At 46.4% G+C, this 25298-nt stretch overlaps 6 protein-coding genes across 6 annotated transcripts; 3 read left to right on the top strand and 3 right to left on the bottom strand.

The window, feature by feature from the left end:
• Positions 1-428: 428 nt before the first annotated feature.
• GIQ15_02758 (CorA family metal ion transporter) lies at positions 429-2561 on the top strand (the record flags this gene model as incomplete). Its single annotated transcript, XM_033550175.1, has 5 exons — positions 429-2013; positions 2084-2157; positions 2209-2264; positions 2336-2389; positions 2456-2561. The coding sequence occupies 5 exons, from the start codon at positions 429-431 to the stop codon at positions 2559-2561; spliced, it is 1875 nt and encodes a 624-aa protein (XP_033407336.1).
• A 577-nt stretch (positions 2562-3138) lies between these two features.
• Positions 3139-6616, bottom strand: GIQ15_02757 (uncharacterized protein; the record flags this gene model as incomplete). The annotated part of the gene is made up of 2 exons (XM_033550174.1): positions 3139-6383; positions 6442-6616. The coding sequence occupies 2 exons, from the start codon at positions 6614-6616 to the stop codon at positions 3139-3141; spliced, it is 3420 nt and encodes a 1139-aa protein (XP_033407335.1).
• Positions 6617-7255: 639 nt separating this feature from the next.
• On the top strand, positions 7256-7929 carry GIQ15_02756 (uncharacterized protein; the record flags this gene model as incomplete). Its single annotated transcript, XM_033550173.1, has 3 exons — positions 7256-7718; positions 7783-7827; positions 7898-7929. 3 exons carry the CDS (start codon positions 7256-7258, stop codon positions 7927-7929), a joined length of 540 nt encoding a protein of 179 aa, XP_033407334.1.
• A 419-nt stretch (positions 7930-8348) lies between these two features.
• GIQ15_02755 (uncharacterized protein) lies at positions 8349-9926 on the bottom strand (the record flags this gene model as incomplete). Its single annotated transcript, XM_033550172.1, has 2 exons — positions 8349-9667; positions 9725-9926. The coding sequence occupies 2 exons, from the start codon at positions 9924-9926 to the stop codon at positions 8349-8351; spliced, it is 1521 nt and encodes a 506-aa protein (XP_033407333.1).
• Positions 9927-10504: 578 nt separating this feature from the next.
• Positions 10505-18873, bottom strand: GIQ15_02754 (ataxia telangiectasia mutated; the record flags this gene model as incomplete). Its single annotated transcript, XM_033550171.1, has 9 exons — positions 10505-10524; positions 10585-11542; positions 11622-12220; positions 12404-12680; positions 12734-13124; positions 13193-16640; positions 16683-17108; positions 17701-18041; positions 18092-18873. 9 exons carry the CDS (start codon positions 18871-18873, stop codon positions 10505-10507), a joined length of 7242 nt encoding a protein of 2413 aa, XP_033407332.1.
• A 1149-nt stretch (positions 18874-20022) lies between these two features.
• GIQ15_02753 (uncharacterized protein) lies at positions 20023-25258 on the top strand (the record flags this gene model as incomplete). Its single annotated transcript, XM_033550170.1, has 5 exons — positions 20023-20206; positions 20280-24608; positions 24663-24818; positions 24878-25149; positions 25208-25258. The coding sequence occupies 5 exons, from the start codon at positions 20023-20025 to the stop codon at positions 25256-25258; spliced, it is 4992 nt and encodes a 1663-aa protein (XP_033407331.1).
• Between the last annotated feature and the right edge of the window lie 40 nt (positions 25259-25298).

The raw sequence follows: 25298 nt of genomic DNA, 5'->3' as shown, positions 1-25298 counted from the left end.
TGGGCGTCACGGAAAATCAGTTAAAGGTTGCCATGATAATCATTTACTTAAGAACTACACTCCTACGCCTTCTCTAGACCTATCCTAGCTATACCCCTAGCTCTACTTACTCAGATATGTAACCAGCTTATTTATATAAAGGAGACCGCCAAGACAACGGCCAAAGCATTTTCCATTTCAACCTTCGAGGGCGACGACGAGGTTCTAACAGCAAGAGGTCCCTGCCAAAAGTCCCTTGATAGCATCCTCTCCTACGGACAAGCCTAAGCGGAAGATCCAAGGATAGGCCTACGGATAGTCAGGAAGATAGACTTAAGGGCAAAACTCCGGGGTTTAAGGGCTTTTGGTAGGGACCTCTTAGTACCGAGTCGCGCGTCTTTAACTCTCCCTGTCATGGTTCAAAGCGCATCCATTGAGACCACGTCAGGATGGCTCCTGTGAGACAGCATTCAATTGATGGAAGCGACATCAGCCCTCGCGCAGTTGACGTTGAGGCCCAGGCAAGCGGTGATGCCTTCAGACTAGAGCCATTCCCGTCCGCGTCGCCGAGCTCTGCCAGACATCCCTTCGGCCTCGAGACGCAAGGCAGCATCAGAAGACGCAGCCGTCGCTCTACTACCGCTCGCCCTTATTATCCTGAGATACACTCTCCAAATTGGCACCCTGGCGAAGAACCCGGAATCGATCCTGCGGACCCGAGCCTTCCTACCGCTTTCGCCGACGAGGGGACCTTGCTACAGGAGCAGTTATATCAACGATGTGATATTACGGTGGTGGATTTCTCCCAGGAAGCTATGCGCATGTATCACTTGGATAACGCGACATTAGTGTCCTTCCTCGAGAGAGAGAGAGAGCCATGGGTCCAATGCCGCTGGATAAATGTGAACGGATTAAGCTGGGATGTTGTCCGGTTGTTGGCGAACCACAAAGGCCTTCACAGGCTAGCAGTGGAGGATCTTATGCACTCTGTCAACCGGACGAAGGTAGATTGGTTCTCTGACCACACCTTCATTGTGCTTGCAATGCAAAAGTTGATCAAGCAAAGCTCCGGCGGTAGCCCCGAAGATTCGGAGGCAGAGAGTGAAGCTGAAGAAGGCGACACGGGAGAGGATGCGGACGATTCAAAGCCGCCCAGCCGCCATTCCAAAACTAAGAATCGGGGAGTTATAATGACGGCATTGATGGATTTATTCATACCCAAATATCAGCAGAGGCGGCAGGGACTACGTGGTGAAAAACGGTCGACCTTGAATCAACCGCATGAGGTGCCGGCCAGCCAGCCACGAGCCATTCGGTCTCTACAGCGTTTTAGAGGAGGCCCAAACGAAGACCGTATCGATTTTATGGAACGCCATGCTGTACTCAGTTCTAAGGGCCTCAGTGTCGGCATTGAACAAGTCTCCCTCTTCCTCCACTCAGATAACTCTGTGACATCCTTCTTCGAGGCCAGTGCAGACGATATCGAGCCTCCAATAATCCAGCGATTAAGATCTCCAGGTACCATTTTGCGACAGAGCTGCGACGCAAGTATGATCTTGCAGGCCATAATCGATGCTATCACCGATCTGGCTATTCCTGTAACAATGGCGTATCAGGATGCGATTGGAGACCTAGAGGTCCAGGTTCTTACCGACCCTGATATCAAACAGTCGAGTAGCCTCTACATTCTTACCTCTGAAATTTCTGTACTTCGAAATGCCATCCAACCCATCATCGGGGTTATCAATTCGCTAAGGGACCACAAGTCAGCTACCAACAACCGCCCACAGTTGGGATTTAAGACTGCATCGTCTCCTTGTTTACATACCAACAACTCAGACTCTGCTCCTAGCTCTCGGGTTACTTCACACCCAGAGACGGAAGGTGTTAAAATGCCTTCAACTGTGACGATTAGTCCGATGTGCCAGACTTACCTAGGTGATGTCCTCGATCATTGTATCACCATTAACGAAGGCTATGATCAAATGCGGCGTTCGGCAGATAATATGATTGACCTGATATTTAACACAATTGGTAAGCTTTGATGGTTGATAGGATCTCTGGTACATGAAATCATCGAGAACATGCACTGACAACTTTATAGGAGCCTATCAAAATGAAAGTATAACACAGCTATCACTTGTGACATGCATGTTTCTGCCACTGACTTTCCTTTCTGTAAGTTAACTTTTCGTCCGTGGGTTGAGAACATGAAGTAACATTCGATAGGGATATTTTGGAATGAACTTCAAGTCTTTCTCAAGCATCGAGGTATATAGTGATGCGTAAGTGTAACCATTTCCGCGGTTCCCGCTCTCCACCCCTTGATGATATATCTCCGCTAACACCAGTATAGCTTTTTCTGGGCCATTGCTATCCCGTTCGTATTCGTGGTGATGGTTATCTTGATGTAAGCGAACGGCCATGACTTAGAGCTGAATTAGGAGGTGTATCAATGCTGACAATTTTTGTTTAGGCGCGAGATGATCAAACGCTACTTGATGAAGCTGGCAAACAAGAGGTTAATCTGGAGCTCTAGGCGGAGGCGAAGGCCCGCACGTCAGCGACCCCACGCCAGCTGATGATGTCTTGGAGAAGTTATGTATCCTTTACTTAAACGTGGAAGCTTGTATATAATATTCTTAGGGTAGTGATACAGCCACAACTTTCTAGCTATCTATACACATATCTTCAGTTAACCTTCTACCCGTTAGTTCTCTATTAACGTGTAGTATTGTAGAAAATTTATTTAAATTTATATCAAATGATTCTACCGGAGTGTTCGTCAGATGCAGGAGGTAATTAATACAAGCCATATAGATTTATCCGGGTCTGATATGAATATGTGAAGTATCATTAGAAACATGTATGTTATCTCCAACCATACACCTGAAACCTCCCAACTCTCACACATACGCCATGATCAAGATATCAAGAAATAACAGTAAGAAAAAGTATATATATGTACAGAAGATCGAAGCTTGAAATTAAGTGGAAGGGTAAGCCGCGGCGGACAAGCGTTGGAGGACTCGAGAATAGGAGAGATAGGAAGCGCCAACGTGACATTACATCATGGAATAGCGTGAGGACAATGAAATAGATTAGACGTGGATATTTTTATAATGCGTAGGGGAATGGGGATTAAGAGGGTATATTTAGTTATACAGAGGCTGGTTTTGGTTTCCAGCCGAAGCGATGAATGGTAAAGGACGAGGGTTTCGTGAAACTCTGCTGTGATTTGACACCTGGAAGGAGATCCGGCTGAATATCCATTAATACGGCCTTTTGTGGTTCTGCATATCGCGGTATTTGCGATTTTGATCCTCTCTTCGGGACTGTCTTTGTTGTACCTCCCGAACTCGAGGCCGTATTCTTCTTCATCGTCTCCTTTATTAATTCTCGAAGCTCTTTATCATCGCTCGTGATTTGCGCTCTGATAAAGTCCATGCTGCTTGAGTTTTGTAGAGATGACATGACGGGTTTTCTGGGAGTGTAGCTGTATTTCTCAGGGGCAGGTGGCGATAAAGGAGTAACTGAGGTGTCCAACCTCGCCTGATCTCCTTTGGCGAGGAGGTCATTGATATCAAGGGATTCACCATGAGGGATTTTGTTGGGATGAGAAGGCGTCACGCAGTCCATATTCACTTCCTTTCTCAGAACGTGGTCGATATCGATTGCTGAAAAGAACGCGCATGATTGTGGGAGATCATCGATGCCCATTTGCTGTGAAAACATGGCACGCGTCCAGAGATTCGCAACCTGTAGCGCCATTGCAGCCTTGTATTTATCGGTCTCCTTTACCACATACCGAATCTCATCATGGACAGTAATAGCAAGACGGGCGTCCAGGTTGAATCGCCTAATGAGATAATCCATCGATATGATGAGTAAATGGAGATAGTCCACACCAGATGACTGAATCGCCCAGTTAATTCTGGATGTCATGAAGCCGCCTTTATTAATAAAGCGTCGCATTAATGCTTCAGTAATACCTGCCCCGAGAACGGGGGTCCGTGGCCGCTCCTGCTCTGCGAATTCTTCAAGTTTGTTGAATACGAACGATTCAGTCCCGCCTCGTAGGAATGGGCTCTCACTTAGCATTCTGCGAGTCGTTCGAGTCCCTTTCGTCTCTTTATATAGTTTGGCGGCCACAGCCTTTGTCTCCGCTTCGGACATGGTTGGGTTGAATTGTCGTAGAAGCGTGGCAGCGAATTTCAGACCAGCCCCATATATTCTGCCATAATTAAAGACCTTTGCGTTGTTTCGAGAAATACCTAGGATCTGTGCCGTTTTCGAGTGCAAGTCCGTACCAGCCGCCTTTGTACCCTCGAGCGTCATGAAACCTATGGCATTTCCACCATGAAGTTGGAATTGTGCATCACCAACAAGACTTGCTATCCAAAGTTCCTCTGAATCAACGTCGGCACCAACGAAGACGTAGCCGGGTGGTGCCCGAACCATCGCCTTGAGCTCAGATCCAACACGATTTGGTTTAGCGTTACTCGCGGTGAGCCAAGTGTTTTCGACAGCCCTGCGTGTAATTGTTCCCATAGGTATGACTTGTGGAAGTATAAAGCCTACTTTCGATTCTGATGAAGGCTCCTTGCCAGAATCCTCTGCCTTTACCAAATCTTTTTCGTACACGACTGTTTGAGACTTTATTCGATCCCTCGCGCTTATCCAGTACGAACACGAAGCGTTCATTTCCAGCGCTTCTTTAGCTAATGGAAATTGAGACGAAAGCTTTCCACTTTCGAAATATTGTAGATATCCCTTTGAAAGTGGGCTTGTACAGCGCGCGTCCGGTCCATCTTTGTGCGGAAGCTTGAAATATACGTGCTCTTTGCTCTCACGCAGAACAGGGTTGGTCTCCTCTGCCATGTCGCATGCAACAAGCGCCTGGTTCGCGTATCGATGTAGCTCTTTTCTGGGAACTTCAAATGTCCATGCGTATTTATCAGACCAAACAAGTGGAAATCCGTCCCATGATAGGTTTAAGAGAATAGGTGATATTCGGGTGCGAACTGTAATACTGATATCTGACTTGCTTGTCGGGAATAGGTCCTTATACCACTTTGGCATTCCGGGTTTCTTTTGTCGTGCTGCAGGTCGTGGAGGGTCACCTTTCTTCTTACCTTTGACCATTCTAATCTCTTGACCCGACCAGTCCAGCTGTCGAAGCCAAGGATCGTTTTGATATATCTCAGGTTTGTCTTTCACACTCAGCGCGGTTTCACACAGTTCAATTAATCTCTTTTGCACGTTTTCCAATGCACGATGGTACGTCTCTTCGGCATTCGTTAGGTATTCTTGCCAGGTTTCGTTGACGGGAAGGATAACGGATGAAAGGTGTCGTAATGCCGCAAAACTGACAGGATGGGGGCATGTCTCTAAGAAGTTTGGAAACACTTTTTTGTACACTCGATGAGTGATGGCAACGTCGGCGGCACAATAGTCAAGAAGCTCGTCTAATCGTTCATGGATTCCAGCACGATCAAGTTCACCAAAGTAGTTCCGTTGGGCTTTATCAATAGTGATATTGCAATGAAATTTGGCCACGTCACGAAGAGAGTTTATGGAGCTCCTTCCCACCCATAGTTCCTCCTCTTCCTCGCTAAGCATTTTATTTTCGACGATGGATGCGAGTTCAGCAGACTCGGTTTCGCGCGTTAGCTTATCGCGCAGGTCCCTGTTTTTCTTATGCTTCATCCAAGTTGGCCGTTGCTGCGAGCACATCCCATTTACAGCCACATGGAGAGACATTGTATCGATAAAGAAGTTTCGTGACTGTTTGATATCGTATTCCTCCAGTATTCTGGCTCGATCATAGCCAATATTATGGCCCACGATAATCCGGGATTTTGAGGTGTCCCCGAGGGGTACCAGGTGTTGAGTGTTTTCAGATTCCCCCAAGAGCCACGGCGAGATCCATGCATACCAAGCCGTTGGGCCAGCTGCACAAGCCATCACTGCAAACGGATGTTCTTTCCACATCACTTCGGTATCGAACGTCAACATCGCCTCATCAGGGGCATCGATCTCCTCGGCAGTTCCGTCGTCATGATATTTAGTCCAACCGCTCCGTCTGACCCATTTTCGTGGTTGTTGGGGTAAATGAACCGTGGCATATTGTTTGGCATCGGTTAAAAAGGGTTCAGACGCATCCATCCCCAGCTTGTGGAAGTGTTCATCAAGGCTCTGCCCTTTAAGGGTCGGAAGATCGAATGCGATCGGATCAGAGCCATCCTGCGCCTTGCCTAGTAAATCATGTCGAGATAAATGGTCCTGTGCTAAAGCAACTAGTTTTGGGTCCGCAGGCGTAGGTTTGTTGCTAAATACTTGAGGGTGAATGACGCTGCTCAGCTGTTGTACCCCGATCTCGTTAAACCGGCCGGTTGAAGGGACTAGATATGATAGGTAAGTGTTTGTCCATACGACGAATTCTGGAGGGGGAAAACGTACGTGCAAGCGTACCCTGCTTTGGCGCGTGCTCTGTAGCATCCTGCGCCGCCTGTTCCACGTAGTTCCTTGCGAAATATGCCGATGTGTTCCATGCAGGTATCACTCGCCGGGTTAATCGTGCCTTGAAGGAGGTTGATAAGGTGCTTTTATACGACCCGCGGCTTAAGACCTGCATAATTGCGCGGTCGATAATTCATTCTGCTACCACGATAGTTCAGCTCACAAGCCAGGTATTCTCTCGGAGCTCTTGTAATTATGTCTTCACCACGCGATCGCTTGCTTCCTTGGATTTCTTTAGCTGCATTTTTCCCCTTGTCGATGCGAAATCGTATATCATATCACGTGTTGCGATAAGATATGCTTAGTCATGATCACATGAGCGCCATCGGGAATATATTAATCCGCGTATCCTTATCGGCGATAACGAAACCAAAATGCGGCAACCAAGAACCGCATCTTGAACTGCAACCATCTTCACACCAACTCCCACTGTCGTTTCCACCCTGCTCACTCCTCCGTTGACGAACGCTAGGCGGCGCCTGGTTTACGCAGTACAGACTCCGTTATATTTTCCAGAGGAAAAGGAAACTCCTTGTCTGATTCTGGCCCAGGCGGTGGCGCATATTTGAGGAAATATCCGGGTCTAGGGTCTCACTCTGGTCTCATCCAGCACGCCCGTTCACCTCTGAAATCATTGCGGCTACGCATCGCGTCCTTCCTACGAATGCCCAATTAATCGCATCTTGTTTCGTACGCCCGTGATTTGGCCTTTTTCGATATACATTCTCGCTCGCCACTTCCATTCTCGTTCGCGATGGACAACAACTCTTTCGTTGACCTAACTGCGTCATCCCCAGTCTCGGCACCAGCCGGAGGCGCGAGACCTATGTCACCAATATACGGTGCATGGGGTAGCCGTCTTCGTTCTCGTTCTCCGCCCAGCTTAAGCCAACACAATAGAGAGGAGACTAAGCGTCGGAGGTTAGATAACAGTAACGCCACAGCTAGCTCTTCTTCTCGGGCACAACAAAGGGCAACGAATGGAATCCCAGGCGAAATCGAATCCGTGGATTTGACTGGCGTCAACGACTCATGTTCCCTTGCCAAATTCCTCGCCAAACAACGTGAAGATGCCGTCCTAGCCCAGAAAAAGGTTACGAACGACAAGGAGGCACGATCCGCGTTGACAGGGTACAAGTGCCCTGTTTGCATGGATGTTCCGGAGAACGCTACAACTACCATATGCGGTATGTATATGGATCTCTACCCAATAGTTCGTATGTCCGTTATTAACATGTTTTATGTTTACAGGTCATTTATTCTGCCATAAATGCATTATAGACACTCTTAAGTACAATGAAGCCCGTCGTGCGCTTGAAGGTAACAGTAAGGCGGCACGAGGGAGCTGCCCAGTCTGTCGAAAAATCATATCCAGGAGTGATACGCCCGGTCCCAGGCGGAATCTGGTTCCTCTACAGCTCAAATTAACAACTAAAAAGAAAAGCTGAGAGCTCTTCATACCTAGTCCACTTTCTTATTTTTTTTTAGACGTATGGGTGTTTCAGACAACCCGATCACGCCGGTACCATTGGTCCGTTTGGCATTATGGATTATGAATTGTAACGGCATGCGTGGAGTTTTTCGTTCTCTTTATAATGGTTGTTTCTAGACTATCTGCTATTCGGGAGGTACCTGGCTGTTTCTTTTTCATGAGCGTTGCTTAAAAGGGTTTGGGACATTAGTGGAATTTATTATTCCTTATGCATAATATTTGTCTCAGTTGTTTGCTTCATTGTCGGCCACGAAGCAAGGATATGTTATATTGATACGTATACCAGGCCTCTTCTACCTCTACTGTAACGATCCTTATACGTCAACAATGACCAAATCTACCATTAAGAGGTCATTTATTTCCGCCCAACGCCTTCCATGGTGTTCCTTCTACTCCTCTCCCCGCTCAACCCAACCCTGACCATTGCATCCCCCTTTTTCCCCAATACCACTTCCAGTGCCTGCACCAAAGCGGTCGGATCATACTTCATCCCTACTACAGCTCCTTCCTCGTTCACTACCTTTCTCCCATACAAGCGTAAACATTCGATGCCCATCTCGTTTAGACGATCTCGATCCACCTGTGGTGTTCCTGGCCCATCAAGATGCAAAATATGCGTCACATAGGACGTATACGGTTCCTGCGGCGTTGTAATTCGTGGCGGGTTAAACTTGGGGCTACAAGCGTTTTGCGGTGTCGAGTTTTGGCGCCTGTGGCCGCGACTCTCCTCCGCCGCTCGGACGATAGCTTCAACAAACTCGGACGCTGTTAGCGGTCGAGATGACGGGCCACTTTCACGATCTAAAGACCCGTTTAGAATGAGGATCTTTTGTCGTGCAGGACCTGCCGCTATTGCACGGCCCACCCCTCTAAGGATTATGGAAGGTATGAGCGAGGTGTAGAGAGAGCCGATGCTGTAAATTATCGCTTGAGATGAACGCAGTGCCTCCAGTACACGAGGATTCGCTGGAGGCCTGATTTCTTGTCCATAAGGGTTGATATACCAAACGCGGGAGATACGGCTTGGGAGCTCATCGACGGCCGATTTGCTGAACTTGATGTTCTTGTTCCTTAACGTCGGAAGCGAGCCAGGTAAATGGCTTTCTTCATATAGGGGATCTTCTAGCTCAATGCTTGGATCGTCCCCATCAGCCAACAGTAAACTTGGGCGTCTGCAGGAGGGCATTGGTTGAATGGCGGTTGCTTCACTTGGATGAGAAATGCTGTTTTGGCCAACAATCACGGTTCCATCCTCGAGAGAGGCAGATATATGATGAGAAAAATTGGAGTTGATGGCGGGAACAACCCGCATGCTGTCAATAGGAACAGAACATATGCTTGCAAGAAGGTAAATAGCGCTCTCAAAGCTCCCGCTGAAGACCCTGGCAGCAGTTAAGAAGAGATTGCCAACGCTGGCAGAAGTAAAGTCGAAAGTCGATGAAGGAGGCCTCGCGCGCTTTAGGATCTCAAGATTAAGTAAATTCAGAAATGAGCGGACCAGCTCCTTTTTTGCAGGAGTGATATCTTTCCACAGGGAGGAGTTTCCCTCAACAATAGAATACCACTCATCATGTGCGGTGCTGGCATTAGATGAAAGTCGATGATTGAAAAATGTTTTGATAGCAGCCCGTTCTGGATCAGCTGGTGAATCGGGAATCAAACGTACGAGTCTGCCTATTATATATGCCTTAGTTAGACTCCCAATATAAGTCACTTTGGGTATTTTCTTACTTCGGACATCTCCAATACCAGGACCGCCAAAGAATCTGATAAGTTCGGATGATGATCCACCATTATCACTGATTGGAATAATGTAACTCAAAGGACAGTCTTTGGTTTCCCTGATGGCACTGAAAACGTCTACTAGATTATTCGCAGCACTCCCACCGGAAAACACGGCTATGCCCCTATTTGGACCAGGAGTAGCAGCCATCTAACAAATGCCTATAACGTTGTTGTCTTCAAAAAAGCACAGTATGCATGAATATGGGGTATCGTGCTGGGTGAGGGCCGAAGGAGGTTTATGATACAGTGTCCTCAAGTTCCAAGGTTGAATTCCTCCACGCAAACTTGGAACCCCCTAAGAATCACGTGACGCCTGTCTATATCCATCCAAGGTCTGTGTACAACGTTTAATTCCCATACTCTTAAGGGGCTATACTGAAGTTAGCTATAGTTTTATATCTGTAGGCTGGGAAAGTGCGGCTATAATACTAGAGATCAGGCATGAGGGGTATGAGAAACTTCGCATCAAAATTTGACACGTAACTAAACTAAGAAGGCGTGTTGTTGGCTGATGAGAGAAAATGAAATAGGAATAGATACAGGCGGATCTCAAGAAAAGAGAATTTCTATAACTAGTTCATGAGTATGTAAAAGTAGTTACAGGGTATCTTTTGTAGTAAAAACGCTCATCACACGTATATGTGCAAACAACGCATATCAAAGTAAACATACACAGTGGTAATATCCAAGGCGATGTCCATCTGGGTCTCCTATATAGAGATACAATTAGACATATGCAGCCCAACCTATAGAATATGATTAGCACTCCAGATCTGCAAGAAACTTAGAGTAATTTAAAGACATACCGCAATACAGGACAGCGAGGTTCCGATCATCTGTAGCCTGTTGTATCAATTCGTTCACTGTGGCTGCCACGCTCAGCGATTTTCCAAGCTTCTTTCGAACGACTGTTAAGGCTCTATCCGCTTCATTCGGCTCGTTGACATTTGCCTTTCTCCCGCCTCCCCCGGAAGCAACTGTGCCGTTCTCGGCTTCTTGAGCATCTTGCATCTTCTTCCTTCTGAGAGGAGATAGTGTCCAACTGTAGAGTGGATCGTATCGCAATACGTCCAATATGGTCATTATGCTATATGACTCTTGACGGAGAGCTTCAAGAGTAAACTCGCAGCAACGTCGAAATACTCCCTCGCTTTTTGTAACCCCCATGCCATCCACAAGATCTCTAGTCAGCCGAAATGGTACACCCTCTGGGATTGGTAGAACACGCCCTTGTTCAAAAGCCACACCCAGGTCAATATGCACAACTTCTCCAGTTTCTGTATCCAGCAAGATATTGTGCCCGTGTCGATCACCCAGGCCGAGGACATGCCCAAGCATAGAAATCGCAGCAGTGCTTCTTGTATAAGCTAGTCTTTTACTAAACCAGTCGTCTGGGTTTGGGAACTTTTCCATGAAGAAATGTTTCATGACAGGATGGAAATGGTCAGTGACATGACGATATGCTTTTACCCGTTGGTCTCGAGACTTTCCTTGCGCATCGTTAATAAATTTTCGGCATTGGTTCGGTTTCAAATCTCGCGGGAAATGCCTCTGATGCGCTGGCAGTAAGTAGTCATTTAAAGGCATTGTGTTTTGAACGAACTCAATAATACCAGAATTTGATGCAAGCGGCAGCACCTTGTATGTCCTGATACCGATTTTTCGTTGTTGAGTGTCCCTGTGGTCCCGAAGTAGGTCGCTGACTTGTTCAAAAGTCTGCTCCATTATTGCATCTTGCCGTAAGTCATCGTTTCCGGATTTAAACTATAGTATGGTACAGACATTTATTAGCGTCATGCTTCACCGACAATAAAGCATTGAAAAGAGAGATTCTATAGCCTACCAGTTGTTTATATCGCCCTCCATCGGACGCCACGGCCGTCACAATCTTTGGAGCACTAACACCCGATGCGATGGTAAAGGTTGGCTGGAAACTGACGAGATGCGGCACATTTGCATAATCGCAATCGGCGCGAAGAGGGATTGTCATGGTTGGCGGCGGAATTTTTGTGTTCAAAATGGCACTTTGTAGTCGCGTACCATAAATTGTCTTCTTCAACACCAACTTAGCACCGCTTTTCACTTTTCCATCCACTGATTCCGCAGCAAAATTTAAGTAATGAAAACTAGTATTGTGAATGGCTAGCCATTCCCCAGATCTCTTTGACTTTTTCAATGCATCCACGATCTTCCCAGCTGCATTGTACCGGGAAATAGCCTTCGGGTCATTGTCTTTCTTTGACCTGCTGCTAACGAATATGTGATACATGCCATGGTAGGGATGGTCAACGCAAATTTGTAAAACCAATGCTGAGAGCAATGGCTGAAAGGCATCTGGAATATCGAGTAGCCTCGAGGATAATTGGTTCATCAATGTTGCGAATTTTCGGCTCGGCACATCAGGCAAATGCTTCGATACAGCATCATTCGCAAGCTCGTTATCTGAATTATCAAGCCATAACGCACAGAAGCGAAGGACATCGTTCCCGAAAAAGTCACATGCCTTTAGAGATAGGAGGTAATTTTCAAGGCATTGGTATAGAAAAGATTCCCTGCTCTTTTTCAATCGTTGATATTCGCGATCGTCCAAATCAAACCATTGTTTTGCTTTCGTACGATACATACGCAACTGGTCTCTCGCTTTCCCTTCGGACGTTTTCATCATATCCTCGAGGTCGGTTACCTCTTTCAACTTTCTAGATCGTATTTGCTCAAGTCTAATAAAGTCTTCTAGCATGTCTGGGTTCTGTAGTTGCTGGTCGCAAAACGTCGCGAATTGGTGAAATACTAGCCCGGCTTCCGGTCCAATGTATTCGCCCTTTAGTTCTTTGATCGCCGGTACAAGATAGCTCTGGATGATGGCGTCTGGTTGTTCTAGTCTTGCTTCGGCAATATGATGTCCCTATATAAGAATAAGTAGACTGGCGGTGGTAATGTAGTATTAGAAGGACTTACCAAGCTGGCCAAAACCTCTGCCGGGCTCACTGGGATGGTCTGTTTTTGTAGATCTTTTTGGTTACTTAGCTTTTGTAGAATTTGGATTGACGTCGTCATCTCTCCTTGGTCCCATAAAACATTTGCAAGGTCGAATGCTGCTGCCGCATCAATTTTTACTCCTAACTCGGCGCACGGTTGGACTAGTTTTGATAATGACATCGCTGACTGGAGAGACGCCTGGGATATTTCATGCTCTCTACTGATTTTGAGTGACTCCCTCATGCATTTTGCTTGTAGCAACTGCGCATCCCTCGAGTTTAGATTCGCTATCTTCTTCAAATGTGGCTTGCGACTTATTGACGAGAAGATTGCCTCTCGGCTAATAAGTATCTGGCTGATATCTTGAAAACTATAGGTATGTTGGTAATTAGCTAATTGAGTCGTAAAAGATGAGTCAAGTCTAAGCAAATAACTGACCTTTCAGGTTTTAGCCACGAGCTACGGCTTATTAACCTATCCCATGCCTCTTGCATCTGTGACGTATCATTGGAAACAACTATCTCATCTATTTCAGTGAGTATTCCAAGAGTGGTCATAGAAGTTTTAAGGGACGATAGTGACTGATTTTCTTGATTAAGACATTCGATAACTTCAAGGAAACAGTCATCAAGAAACTTTATTATTTGCACCTTGTCCTCTAATCCATTCAATGCTTGTAGAGACTTGAATAGAGTTCCGGTGGGCGAAGTTGTTGCAGGGACTGGAATATCCCATTGCTGTAGATATAGATTGGTGGAAAGCATGTAGTCAAACGCCTCGCTACCCGCACCCGTTGGTGTGGATGAGCGAAACATGGCGCTTGACAGGCCTTGTAGGTTTGTGTAATTGAGTGCTTTAATCACTTCAAACGACCCCCCATCGCCCACACAGCGCCCAAGCTTGAGGTCAGTATCAAAATTTGCACTCTGGAAAAACAAGTTTTTGAGCCCGGAACTCTCGTGTTCCAACTTCTTCAGTACAGCGTCGAGCGTCTGGTTTTGCTGGATACCATAAAAAGAGTCCGGGTCATCGATATTTTTGAATATGCAATGGAGCAAATCAGTTGGCTCAGATACCTTCGCTGCAGACGATCGTCTAGAAGGCCCAGCGACCTGGGAGTTACAGATCTCTAAAAAGAGCAGTGATGTTTTATACATCTGACAACGAGTAGCCGCAGTCGCTGCTTGCATAAAGTCTATATCGAGCCACCCATTTCTCTCGCTCATAGTAGCTTCACGCGGTAAAGGCTGGTGTCGAAGGTAAAGTACGCACGTTATTATAAGCCGAATATGGGGAAGATTAGAGTCAGCTATGTCTTGAAGAGCCTCCTTAAACAAGTCCGAGACTTCATTTCTCGTCTTTTGAAAACCGTCAATTTCTGATAACAGCACATCATGGAGGATGTACGGAAGAAGTTGGACAGCAAAAGATGGAACAGCAAAGATGATCTTGGGCAAAGCTCCGATGACTGCATCATCAGCCACTTTGTGGCATAAAAAGAGTGCGAGATGCCGAGCAAAATCAGAGGCTGTTGCACCTACATTCCACTGTGGCAGGGCTAAAAATGGAGACATTTTTGGTGGTGGGAATATAAGCCCTGGGCACTGATAAGGCTCCCATGTTAAGGCTTTAAGGGACGTTGTCGGAACAGTTTGCACGCACTCGGCCAACTCAGGCTCCTTGTACAGTTTGTTGAGGATGACTTGAAGGGTTCTTTCGGCTAGGCCAACAGGATCACTACTATTAGAGAGCGAATCACATAATATACGCAGAATTGCGATTTTTGAACCAGCAAGGAACCCGTCATGCGAGTAGTTCAAGAATTCGGACCTTTGTTCTTTTCGAAATGATGGGCTTATTACGCCCGTTGCTGCATATGCACGACCAAGCGCTCGAGCTAGCCACAGACGATAACCTTTTCCGTGAGTTTGATTTTCGACAGAGGACCATAAAGTCATAGCATAGGAGGCGGCAATTTCATCGTCACCCAATATATCATCCCGAAAGTTATCTGGCCTTTGGAAGTTATCGCATAGCTGAGATAGAACAAGATTACTTGTATGGGCTGTTAACAAGTTCCGTCCCGAGGTTTTATCCTCTAATAACTCCAAAATAAGCTCGCTTTCGTATGTACCCTTAATACCGTTCCCCAAGAGTTGAATATTCTGAGATGCCTGAATAATCTTGCGCAGGGACTTCGCTGACGGGTCGTCAAGGGTTGAGTGGCTGTACTCGGTCGAAGGGCTGTATTTGTTTAGGAACTCTGAAAACCAAAGATGAAATTCATGGGCCTTGGAGAGAGCTGCTTTAAAATGAGCCTTTTGAGTAGTGCTTTCTTGAGGAGCGGATAAGAATTCTCGGAGAGAGGCCAGCGTTGAAACCGCCAAACCAGCGGTAAATGAAGGGTTGTCAGTGAGATACGCTCTACCGCGCTCAATCAAGTACCAAACTAGTCCTATTGCGTCTTCAGCACAATGAAAATCCGTGAGAAACGGCCTCAGGCCACGTAGGAGCATTTCGAGTGGATAGTCATATAGGGCTATTTGGCCAGCAACACAGACCAAGATTCGGAGCTTGCGGATAACAGCGCATGTATGTAGCGATCCAAGGGCAGGGTGTGTTGAATCTAAAAGCGTTCTTGCAACAAAACAAACTAAGGACGGGGTCCACATCGTTTCGATATCAAACCCGCTTCTCTTGCATAGAAATTCTATTTCATCGAGAAGATATTTTGCACGGAAACATGGTTGTTGGCTAAGTGGAAGAGCTGACGTAGAGTGACTCTTCTCGTGTATATCTTTCCACGCTTTCAATGCATGATGGAATGACGGTCGTTTCTCGAATGCTCTCTGAATTTGCTCCGTTTGGTCAACACTTCCGAACAGAGCGGCAACAGTCTGAGGGAAAAATTTCTCTGACAGCTGGAAAAATTTCTCTTTCCCCAGCATATCGATCATGGCACGCTCTGCACCTTTTGCCCCGGCTTCTTGCGATGGTGGTAAACTAATGTCACGAGCCACGCTGTATGCTTCAGCCTTAAAAAAAGATTCGTGAAGTAGGTCTTCGAACGAGCTGTTCAAACATGTTTCAATCGCCTTTTTATCGTCGTCTTTCACCCTCATGGCAGTCTGACCAACAACTTCATCTTGAATGTCGACTAGGAGTTCACGGAGTGTAGGGTAGCCAAACACTCCAAATGGGATATCCGTGACAGACTCTTTATCCATCCACGTATAGAGAATCTGCGGTGTGAATAATTGAAATACCTCCCTCGAGTCCTTTAGCCCCAGTGCCCTAGAAACCTCCCGAAGGCAGGCTTTGGCATGGGGGATGGACGCCGGAACATTCCCGGACGTTTCAAAAATACGGTAAATGCTTTGACGGAGAAGTGTATGCCACCGTGAGGCAAGCTGAGCAAAGAGATACAGACGTAATGCAATACCTTCGGCCCATGTTGAATCCTGGGGTAGCCTATCAATAACATCTTCAAGAATGGCATCGTGTTCCTTCAGCACGAAACGACTGAATATATCGGGTATCAACTTTGATATATGAAATTTCACAACCAGATCACCATCACGGAGGATTTTAAAAAGAGTTGTTCGAGGCGAGGCTTGCTGGCTATCTCTCGAATGAGACGGGTTTGCCCGTAGGATTGCTTCTGACAGATCTGCAAGCCTAATAAGTATTTTGGAGGACCCAAGCCCTTGTCCCAATAGGACATCAGTGAACCACACATAGAGCTCAGAAGCCGATTCGAATAAATCGTCTCTCTCATTTGAAGTCCAGAGGTCTACAAAGCACCCCACTAGACTAATGCAGGCACAAATTGCAGCCTCGCATCCCTCAAGGTCGTAAGATTCGAGGCATTTTTCTCCAAAATACTCTATAATTTTACAAGCATTGAGCCTTGAGATATCTGACCTACTCTTCAAGAGGTGAATGATATACTGCCAGCCCACGAGGATGTCTGCCTGAGTCAAAGTCGTGAGATAACCAGTAACCAGGTCGTCCAAGGATAAGGGGGTGTCATCAGTCAGCCGGAGCTTGTGAATAACCGAGAGCTGAATAGATGTTGCAATCCTGATTGACGAGCTATCAGGGAATAATGGGCTCTCATTGTCTCCCCGATGTACCTTTGAAAGAGTATCTGTTTCCGCAGTTGTAGGCCTTTGCGACGAAAAGCTTGTATCAATATCCATGGCATCGCTAGCTTGAGAATTAACTTCATCAGAGAGTCTGTGCCGTTCGATGATGGGCACAAGTAGCCCCGTCATCTTGAGCAACCCGCATAAAAGAACGTCTTTTGGGTCGAACGGAGCTTTCAATGATAGCGTGAGTGGGGCAAGGACCTCTAGACATCCGTTAAGATGTTCTTCTTCCTTAGTAAATCTATCACATAAGCTTGCCCACAGTTTGCCCACAGATTCTTGGATATTCTGACACCTCAGTGTCTGCGATGGAATAAACTCAAGTAGTACATTTGACACCAAGCATAGTGAGGTCAGAATTTGAATGATCTCTATTGTGACATGGTGTCCCTTATCAGTACACAGCGCGGTCCACACTTGGTAGAAGGTATCGACTTTATGCTGTAGAAGATCGAGAACCAGTGTTTCCGAAGGATGATGTCGAGAAGCGGCGTATACAGGCACAGCCTTTCCCATCTCCCAGTCATGAGGCTGGCTGCTTTTGGTGAGCAATAAGTAGCTAATAATTTTTGAATTTTGGTGGAGAGAGGCCCATGTCCTTGAAATGCGGCCGATAGGGCCTACGAAAGATGAGTTAAAGGAAGGTACCAATACTCCAGAACAAGACATTAAAAGATTCAAGAGGGGGAGCGGGCGAGCATATGTTGCCATATGACTAGTTTGGGCTCTATCTGTTGGAACTATAGGAGACAAAGTAAGCATTGGCTCATGCACAACTGAGGTTAATTATAATACCTAGCATCCACTTGTTCCTTAGCCATCCGCAAGCTTGTTTTGCAAGGCCTTGGCTCTGTGTAGCATTTGATTGGGACCACAGCTCCAAAACATTGACCCAAAGGGACAAGGCCGAGTCATTTAGACTAGCTGGACCATTTAGATCCGCTGAGGAGACGAGCGAATCTAGAGTATGGACGATATCCGAGTACTGTAACAGCTTGAAATGCATGAAAACACTCATTAAGTGGCAAACAGCTCGCGATGTAGCTGGAGATGAGATGTTTCGCACGCTCAATTCCCAAACTTGAAGCCATCGCCCTTTAAGCTTTTCCGATTTGGCACTCTCACAGGAGGCGATGCTATAAATGTTATTTTATGGTTTAGAGAGCGATCAAATAGGGCTACTAACCTTGCAATGGCGACAATACTCCAAGATGCAACCATAACGTTGTCTTCAAGTATGTTCGTGATCAGCCGTCCAAGCAATGTGGAGAGGCTCCCAACGTCCGGCTCAGCTTCAGATAGGATGAAGGGAATGAGCTGTAGGGCGCAAATACGGCTCATACCGACAGCCCGTGAGGCCTCACTAAATATATCGTCGGTCCTCGAGAGCAGGTGCTGCTTTTTGTTTGATGTTTCTCCAGCCTCTAAATCCTCATTCTTTTCTGAGTGGTATTCATCTACATATTTTGAGAATGTTGCAATAAGTGATAAGATAGTCCAGTTCTGAACAGCTCTAGATGCCCCTAGATTTGGTGAGATGAATTGTATCCCCATTTGTGAAGAAGCAGGGCGAAGGGAGAATGTTAGATCATCAACCTGCAAACCATCCCTTTCGGAGAGACGAGTGTATTCAGAGTATAGTCGGTCCAATATGCTTTGAATAACCTCGATATCCAATTCTGGCCGGAGAACTTCGCCTCTTCTGCAAAGTATTTCTTTGCCAATAATAAGAGTGGAAAGCATTTCTTCCTTCAGCATAACCGACTTTGTCGTCCAATATCGCTTGATCGTTGGTATAACATCGCCGATGGTATCCTGGGCCAGACTGACATTCTCTATGATAACGACAGAGAGGACCGTATTAAGTGCATCAAATGCGGCATGGGGCGCACTTCCAACAGGATTCAATGACGATAAGTATTTTGTTAGGCCATGGAGCAACTTAGGCGCGGCATCAAGAATTGGCATGCACGGGCATGATACCAATAGCTGAATACAAAGTTCAAATTCCTCTGAATTTCCCCTTGTATCTTGCCTCGTTGATGTGTTTCGCGGCGGCGCAGCTGGGTTAGGAGAAGAGCGACTGCCTTGGCTCGATTCTTCCGGTGGCACTGATCGACCACTGCGAATGCTCATCTGCAAGGGATTACTATCTTTCGCAAGCCCAATCCCTCTAAGGCAGAAATCGAGGACATCATACCAGTCATCTTTAGGGAGATGTTCGATATGGGGTGGATATTGAAGAATGATTCGTAAAGTTTTGATGTAGTCATTGCTGAGTGGTTCCCATAACCCTTCCCCAGGAGCCGTCAGTGAATCAATAATATGATTAACCAGGGCTATCACGGTTTTAGGCCTGAGCCGCCGGAGGGAAACCTCAACTGCTGTCCGAATGACGCCAGCACATTTTGCTAGCCGACCCGCCGCTTGGGTTTTCGAAACTGCTCGGCTGGTTTTATTGAAGCTGGACTTCTCAATAGCAATAAATCGAAAGAGAGTTTCAAATATTCCATGGTATACTTTATCACTCAAAGATGCCCTAGAGAACGCATTTGTAAGTCACAGTGACATCCGTTGAATCAGTTACGGCCCTTCTTACAGCTTAGTCGAACGCCGATTTTGAAGCAAAATATGTTTTAGATCTAGTAAAAATCAGTTGGCTATTCAAACCGTTAAGATGGTGAGTACGAAGGAGTATTACCTTCAAGGCCGTCTACACGATCCTTGAGCCTGCCAGAGGATATCAAATTGACAGCTTGATCAACGCTGACTTCGCCCATGGTGCTCTCAGCTCATAGTTATCCCCAAGTACTGAATATCCCCACCAAGTCAACATTTCATCTTGACATCTTCTGTTGAGGAGGATGTAAAACTTGAACTTCAGGAAAGCTTGCATACGAGACTCGATTCCATCCTAGCTCATATTAAATAATTATTGCTCGTTAGTGTTAAGCAGCTGTGAAGCTCACTCGTCGTTCTTCTTTTGAGCTTGTCCCGCGGCCCATCTCGTACCTATTTCTTGGCATTTTTGTCGCGTTTGGCCAATAGCCTAACCTAGCTTTGCTTTCAATAACATAAAAGGTCCTGACCCGTCAACAACAGCGCGCGGAATTCATAATGGAGGGGGATGAGAGCTCTGATAACTTACGGGGCCTCTACCAGGACCTTTCGGCATTGTCCAGGTTTGCTCTGCCAAATGCAGAGAGGCTTGTGGCCGAATTGGAAGCAACTCTTGAAGACTTTAGGAGGCTTCTAGACAAGCCGTCCAAAAACAACGACAGCAGAAAGACCGTTCTTTCTGGTAAGTAGACGAGGCTTGACGTGCCTAGCGACAATACTAGCGGGGCCTGTTTGCTGATATTCCCTTTCATTAGGCAAAATCAAACTCGACGATGTCGAATATGAGGTTAACCTCGAATTCCAGCAAGAAGTCCTGCAGGTAGCAGATGCATTAGATATCGATGAGATCGAAGCCGCGCGTTACTATATACGCGCTCAGTCCGACTCCAAGAAGCTGGATCGCTCCCCCATCGTGAGCTCTATAATCCGTTTCCACGAGCAGAGAGAATTCGTCCTAGAATGTCTACGCCTAGTCCTCCACGAGTCGTTCGAGGTGGAGCGAGAAGAAACTCAGCTTCTTATGAAAGAATACGTGGCATCTGTGCTTGAGATCCAGAATGGCCCTTTGCGGAATGGCTCGCTTTTCGCAAGAAAGTGCATGGATGCCATGACGGACATTGAAAAGTGGCTGGTCCTTTTGGGAGAACAAATACAAAAGGCATCAATCGTTGGACAGTCACAAGAGGCAGATATTCTTGAGGTTATTGAATATCAACGGCAAAGTCTTGGGAAACAACATGAATCCCTAGGGGCTATCGTATGTTATCTATTTAAGGGGACCTACACAAGCTCAGAAGATTTCCGAAAATTGCTTGAAAAGACAAAAAAGGTCGACAAATTCGACATGCTTCTAGTCCATTATATCCCATCGATCATAGCGGCGACCTCGCAGTATGGCTCGTCGGAAGGCCAGGGGATTGATGATGCGAGATCCCTGCACAAAGTGATTGCTGAATCCAAGGACTCTCGAGGTTGGATACTTCCTCAATTCCATGCTGCGACCATAGTCTTTTGGCTGGCTGAGTATAGTGGCTGGTACTTTGATAGTGGGGCCGCTGCTCACTTGCAGGGTATAAACTCCGCAGATGAGTCTGCAAAGTTGTCGAAGGCTCTTCTCACTGCCCTCGAGGATGCTGGTTTCCATTTCATACTTAGCATTTGTGCTGGAGTTGGACTAGACGAATGGAAGAACACAGAAAGAAATGAGTTGGTCTCCCTGCTACTAAAAGATGGAATTCGCCTTACTCTTGAACCCGATTCTCCCTCGCCATATTTCCATTCTATTCTCATGGAGAGCATCGAAGGTTTTACCGAATCGCTGATCGCAAACATGCCCGATGCGATTCGAATGCTGAAATCAGAGGAAGACATGCAGCGGTTAGATCAAATTACTGCTCTTAGAGACACAGTTTCCCCAAATCTCCACCGAGGACCTGTCGAAGTTCGTATGCATTTGGAATGCTTGCTCGCGATTATTGCATTTTCCTTTGATCGCAGAAATGATGCAGCCCAGGAGTTCTGGTTAGACCCTGACGGCAACTTGTACGGGTTTCTCCAATGGGTCTCGAAACGACAAACTGTACCCCGTGCTAGTGCGTTCTGTGAAATGTTATGCTCAATTTCAGGCGGCGAAGAGAACTCATCTTCGGCACACAAGTTTCTTATTGACGAAGATGCCTTGTCCTCTACAAAATTCCGAAGATCTGCTTCCATGAGCTGGACTCAAATGTTCGCCGAGATTCAACTATATGCAGTGAGAATAACAGAGCGGCCATCCACATCGCAGTCTTCAACCCTACGCCTACGCAAACTGGAAGTGCCAGATATCGAGGAGCCTGAAAGTCCAATCATGCTAACTAGCTACCTTCGTCTCATTAGCCATCTTTGCAGAGAGAATAGTAAGATACGAGACTGGATTTTACAACATCAGACCGCCAACTTGATCCCGATGTTGCTTACATTATGCGGCGCGCCCATTCCACAACATCTAAGAGCAGCTATTTTTGTTACTTTACGATGCTTAATGATAGACCGGACAATGGCCCACTCAAATGAAATGTGGACTTCACTTGACAATTGCATTTCTGGGTCTGGCTCCCTTCCGTTAGCACTTTCTCGATTGCCTCCTCTCTCTAGCCCACCAGTACGAAAGGAACGACATGCTTTCCAACGTATCACAGAGAGCTTTGACCAGATGAATGCATTTGTTGAGATGCTAAATAACTTGGTTACCCCGGTATCTGACGCGCTAGATTCCCAATTATCCCTACCATTCCCGGAATCTCTAGGTTCCTCATACCGAATGCCTGGTATTGAGCCGTATATCGATTACGTGATGAGCCAGGCTTTTGCAAACAGGACTTCCATGTCTGAAGATAAGGAATCACATCTCCTCCAGTGGAATTGCATGAACTTTGCAGCTACTTGTCTGGAGTCCTTTAACGAAAACCTTGTGAGCATCGTCAGCCAGCCATCGATATCCGCCCAGCCGAACTGGAAGGTGACATTTTCTGCATATCTTCGCTTACACCCATTCTCACGAGTGATGGAGTGGCTTTTTAACGAGGATGTACTCAGGGTACTTTTTTCATGTTCTCATAAAGATGCGGATGGGGTTGCTAAAGCTTCTTCCGATTCTATTTTGGTGTCTAGCTTGGTTCGGAGCATTAACGTTATGAATCTGATCCTCGATCATCAGCCTACCTATTTTAACATTGTTCGGCCGACGATCAAGAATTCTGGACAAGACTCATCCTTCAACATTGCCAATTCTACCCTTGCATCCTTCGAAGATTGTGTCATCGATAACCTAGGATTAATATCTGACCTATGCCTCTATTGCGGAACTGGACATCCACAACTGACTCTAACGTCATTGGCGCTTTTGGAAAAGTTATCTGCTTCCCGCAAGCTGAACAAGTCTTCCACTATTACTTCCCGATGGCAGGCTACTAACCAGATGGTTGAACAATTGAACTCAAATGTAGAGGCGGACCGTGTGGCTCGATCACTAGCCTCTCAAATGGATGTGGATGTACGAGAATTAGAGAGCGGTCCGGACTCCTCAGGTTACCTCATTAAGATGGGATTGCTTCAACTATTAGACAAGTGCCTCAAGATGTCGCCCGATAAACCAACTATCGCCCATCTCCTCCTCGGTTTCTCCTGCCTTGGAAATTCTCTCGATATTTCGCCAGACAGCTTATTTGAAGGCGGAATTTCCCTGCTACACTCTATACTCGAATTCGTCAAATCTTATCCTCTCGAGGTAGATGGGGCGATCGTTTCTTGGATGATACACCTTAGGCGCCTAGGATTTCAAGTTCTATTAAACCTATGGGCGTCACCTCTCTCGTCCAATCTTACTTTACCTCATCTTCGCGCTGGTCAACTCTTGCCAGTACTCTTCATCTCCCAGCCAATTGTTACTGCTGACACATTATGGGATAGCTTCAGAACACACGAGCCTGATTTCTGGCTATCATCTTCACCCACCTCGCTATCTGAGTTGTTGGTACTCCGCACTTTACTCTATGAATACGCAACGACAGAAATACGAGCGGTATACAAACAAAGTTCACCTTCTCTCCAGAGGGATACCTTACGGACAATTTTAGGCAGCACGGTTGCTGAGGGTGACCAAACCATCGAACATCCATCCTTGTTTGATTTGTTTGACTTTGCGGACATTGATATCGATTTCTCCTACGCATGGCCTGAGCTGCAATTCTTCAAGAATATCGACGTTGAACATTGTGTGAAAACCCAAGAAGATGGGGCAGTTTCTCTGTATGATCTCGAGGCCCTCCAAGAGCTGCTTCAACTCGTCAAAGAAGACCTTGTTGCAGCAGGTGTAGTAACACCACAAAACGAGGAACAAGTTATGGCTGAAAAGGAGAAGCTTTTGCTGTTTCTGCGCGCCATCAACGAATTCCGCTATGTTCGCTTCAATCGCTTCGTCGCGTTAAAGGCCTGGACAGAACTCGTGACAATTATTTCCGTTACATGCAAAATGGACCCAACATACCTGGCTTCATTTATCCAGCAAATACTGCAGCTCATACTTCCCAAATTCGAGTCGTCTATTGTTGGAAATTCAGCTGAGGCCATAGAGCTGGCACATCTTGGAGAGACCCTCATTGATGGCCTTGATAAGATTCCTACCAGTACGAACGGTGATGTGATCGATGAGCGTCTGGACTATCTATTCCAAGTGTGTATAAGCGGCATACCACAGACATCCGACAATATCGTCCTGAGAGAGAGTCTTTATCAGATCTGCTCGAAACACCTCGCCCGGATCACGGCATCAAATTCGATGCGTGATAGGTTCAAGGAGCACGCTCACGGCGCGGTCAAGGTAGCAGGGCCTGCACTTATGGAGACGATTTGCGACGATGCATATGGCGGTAGTGAGACCTGTAGAGTCTCTGCTTTGGTCCTCCTAAACCTTTTGGGAGCCCTGGACCAACAGCAGAATTCCTCTCTCCTTGTCAATTTAATTACTCACTCCAACTATCTCGGAATGTTCCTCGACGTGCTAAGAGTAATGCCTTCAGAATTTCGAAACGCCAAAGCCGCAGGTACATTTCCGTAACCCCATATGTATACTATCCTGGTTACTGACTATCATCTAGATACGGCACAGTTACTCCTGTTCTATGAATCACAGTTGTCACTTCTACAGCAGCTTTCACAAACAAAGGCTGGTGCAGCCCAGCTCTTGGACGCCGGCCTGTTCCAAGCGGTAAAAGAGTCACAGCTGTTTTCTGCTGACCCAGACATAGGCATTGGTAGGCTTATATACCCTGTAAATCAAAGCGTATGAGCATTTTACTGACCCGCCTTCTAGATATCGATAACAACGACGCACTCCAACGATACTATGATCTACTTCTCTCAGTTCTCCAAGTGATCGTTTCCACAATCTTTGCCCGAGGGTTACATAACCAGTCCATCCGCGATCAGACGAGGACGTTCCTTTCAGAAAATAGGCAAAGCATGGTCGGTATATTCAAGCGATGCGCGAAGAGCGGGAGTTCAGACGATCCCAGCATGAAAAAGTGCCTGGATAACCTGGCCAAGTCGTATACTGCATTGATCGCGTCAGTCGACTTTCTCGATGTAAGCCACCTTCCACCCTATTCACTTCACGATAGTTCCTTGCTTACACCTTGCACAGTACGAAGATAGCCAGTCGACCTTCACATCGAAGCCAAAATTCTTTTCCTAAATCTCTATTCGTGGTTCATTGTCGTGCCAGTGTTTAGAAC

The sequence above is a fragment of the Arthroderma uncinatum genome (assembly GCF_011692745.1).
Source record: "Arthroderma uncinatum strain CBS 119779 chromosome Unknown scaffold2, whole genome shotgun sequence".
In the NCBI taxonomy this organism is placed as follows: domain Eukaryota; kingdom Fungi; phylum Ascomycota; class Eurotiomycetes; order Onygenales; family Arthrodermataceae; genus Arthroderma; species Arthroderma uncinatum.
Note: the sequence above shows the minus strand (reverse complement) of the source record. Positions and strands in the feature narration are given on the sequence as shown.